This window comes from Lipotes vexillifer, unplaced genomic scaffold (genome assembly GCF_000442215.2).
Source record: "Lipotes vexillifer unplaced genomic scaffold, Lipotes_vexillifer_v1.1 scaffold835, whole genome shotgun sequence".
Taxonomy (NCBI): Eukaryota; Metazoa; Chordata; class Mammalia; order Artiodactyla; family Lipotidae; genus Lipotes; species Lipotes vexillifer.
Window position 1 is genome coordinate 438,068 of NW_006774135.1, and position 2,175 is coordinate 440,242.

Below are 2,175 nucleotides of genomic sequence, written 5' to 3' on the forward strand. Positions count from 1 at the left end.
CCGCCGTCCCCCCCCCCATCCTCAGCCAAAACGCAGTCCAATGAGGCCTCAGGCTGGACTCCAGCCCAAGGAGGGGCCGAGGGAAGGGAGTCAGGCTCAGAAGTCACACGGAGCCTAGTGACTGTCAAGGCAGCTTGCTGGAAACAGGGCTGAAGCAGGGTGGGAAGCAGAGAGGGGGCCCCAGGAGGCTGGACGCAGGGCAGAGGGACACTAGCCCCAGGCCTGGAGTGCGCGGTCCTCGGGTTACCATGCAGAGCCCAAGACAGCCTGGCAGCAAAACTCAGGGTGCCGTCGAGGGGAGCTGGCAGGCAGCTCCCCTAAGGACGGGGCAAGGAAGGGGTGGGAGTGCCAGGCCTGAGGCTGACCCCAGCTCCAAGAATCCCCACTGAGCCCCCTCACGGCCCTCTTCCTGCAGAGGTGGGGCTCCCAGCCCCCAGTGGGCAGAGGCCAGGAGAGCCTGAGAGACTGGTGAACATCAGCGGGGTCGTGGCCGTGCGAGGAGGGAAGAGCACCGGCCGAGGGCTGCGGAAGGGGCCCGGCTGCGGTGCCGGCAGAGTCCTAAGGAGCCCACGATCGCAAATGAGGATCAGGTGGCCCCCAAGAGGGGTCTGGAGGCAGCCTCACCCTGCACCAGTCCAGGCCAAGTTCCAGGACAGCGGGACCAGCCGCTGGAAGGGGGGGCCAGGCGAGTTGCATGGGGGTCAGGAAGAGTCTTCCGAGGTGGACAGACAAGAGCTGGCAGAGCTGCTGGCCCAGCCAGGAGCCCGGGGTCGCCTTATTTGCAGTACTCCTTCCTGAACTCTGGAAGCCAAGGGGACAGGCGGGTGTCTGCCCTCTGCCCCTCTGCTGTGGGGGAAACAGGGCAGACTACCATCAGGGCTGCCCAGGGACTTCGGGGGCACTGAGGCGGCAGGGGACTCCTGCCCGCAGGGCTGGCTGGTGCCTTGGGGCTCTGAGTGGGTGGCAAGGGGTACAGCCCAGCTCTGAGATGGGCAGGGGTCTCCCCCCGCACCTCAGCTCACCTTTGTCCAAGTCGATGCTCTTGGCGGGCAGGGGGCTGTGGGACAGCTCAACCCTCTCCTTCAGGAGGTTGTTTTTGTAACCTGGTGCAGGGAGAGAGCAGGGTGAGGTCTCAGAGACGTGCCTCCCTCACCCCAGGCCTGGGAGCCACAGTCTGTCCCTTTAGTCTCCCTCACCTAGTCGGATGTCCTCCCTCCTGTAAAGAGCCTGGTCCCCGGCAGCCACAGCAAACTCCACCATGTTCACGTCCTTCCTGGAAGCGGGAGGGTGGTGGGAGGTTAGAGCGGTGGGAAGGTCCACCTGGTCCCCGGGAGAGCCGGAAGAGGCACTCACCCCTTGGACTTGGACTTCTTGTCGGAGTATTCGTAGCCTGGGGAGGGAGAGTCGTGTTGGGGGCAGCCTCCCCCTTCCCCAGCCCCCCCAGCCCAGAGGAACCCTCGCAGCGCAGGCAACGAGGCTCATGGGGCCCTCTGCTCGGGCCACGGCGCCCCAAGTCCCGCCTCCGGCCGGGAAAGGCTTCCCAGTGCTGGCCTCAGCCCCGGCGTCGCGAGCCCCCCCACCCCCTGCTCACCTCCGCGGCGGCGCTGTCGGGTGGCCAGGATGACGGTGATGAGCAGCAGAATGAAGAGAAGCAGCGTGGCCAGCACGTAGCCCAGCTGCTGGAAGAAGTGGGCCCGGCCCTCGGGGACGATGACGTTGATGACGCTGCGGCCGCGCGCCAGCGTGGGGTCTGCGGGGACCGGGCGGGGACCGCGTCAGGGAGCGCGCAGCGAGCCTACCCGGGCCGGCCTCAGCCCCCGGGGCCCTCCCCCCGTAACGCTGGAGTCCCTGATTTGGGGCCGGAGGGGGCCACAGACGTGCCTCCTGCACCTGGGCCGGGCGCACCGCTGTGGCTGGAACCGTTGCCCGGCGAGTCCCGCGGGGGCGGCCGGGCGGCGGGCTCGGTGACCTTCAGGTGGAAGACGCGGCGCTCGTGCAGGCCGCAGTAGTGGTGATGCAGGTGGCAGGAGTAGGTGCCCTCGTCTGCCGGCTCCAGGGGGTCGATGCGCAGCGAGAAGTCGCCGCGCGCGAAGGCGTCCGCCCCCACCGCCACGCGCTCCCGCAGGAAGGGCGGCCCGTAGGCGCGGCGCTCGCCCGACGCGTACAGGTCGAGCA

General features: G+C 68.4%; 1 protein-coding gene across 1 annotated transcript in view; it reads right to left on the reverse strand.

Annotated features, from left to right (window-relative positions):
* Nucleotides 1–775: 775 nt before the first annotated feature.
* The window catches only part of MXRA8 (matrix remodeling associated 8), a 3,392-nt gene continuing 1,992 nt past the window's right edge, over nt 776–2,175 (reverse strand). The window contains 6 exon segments of the mRNA XM_007448917.1: nt 776–801; nt 1,023–1,103; nt 1,197–1,273; nt 1,354–1,390; nt 1,592–1,750; nt 1,882–2,175. The exon segment at nt 1,882–2,175 is cut by the window's right edge and continues 34 nt beyond it. Of these exon segments, the coding sequence (XP_007448979.1) occupies nt 776–801; nt 1,023–1,103; nt 1,197–1,273; nt 1,354–1,390; nt 1,592–1,750; nt 1,882–2,175 (674 nt within the window).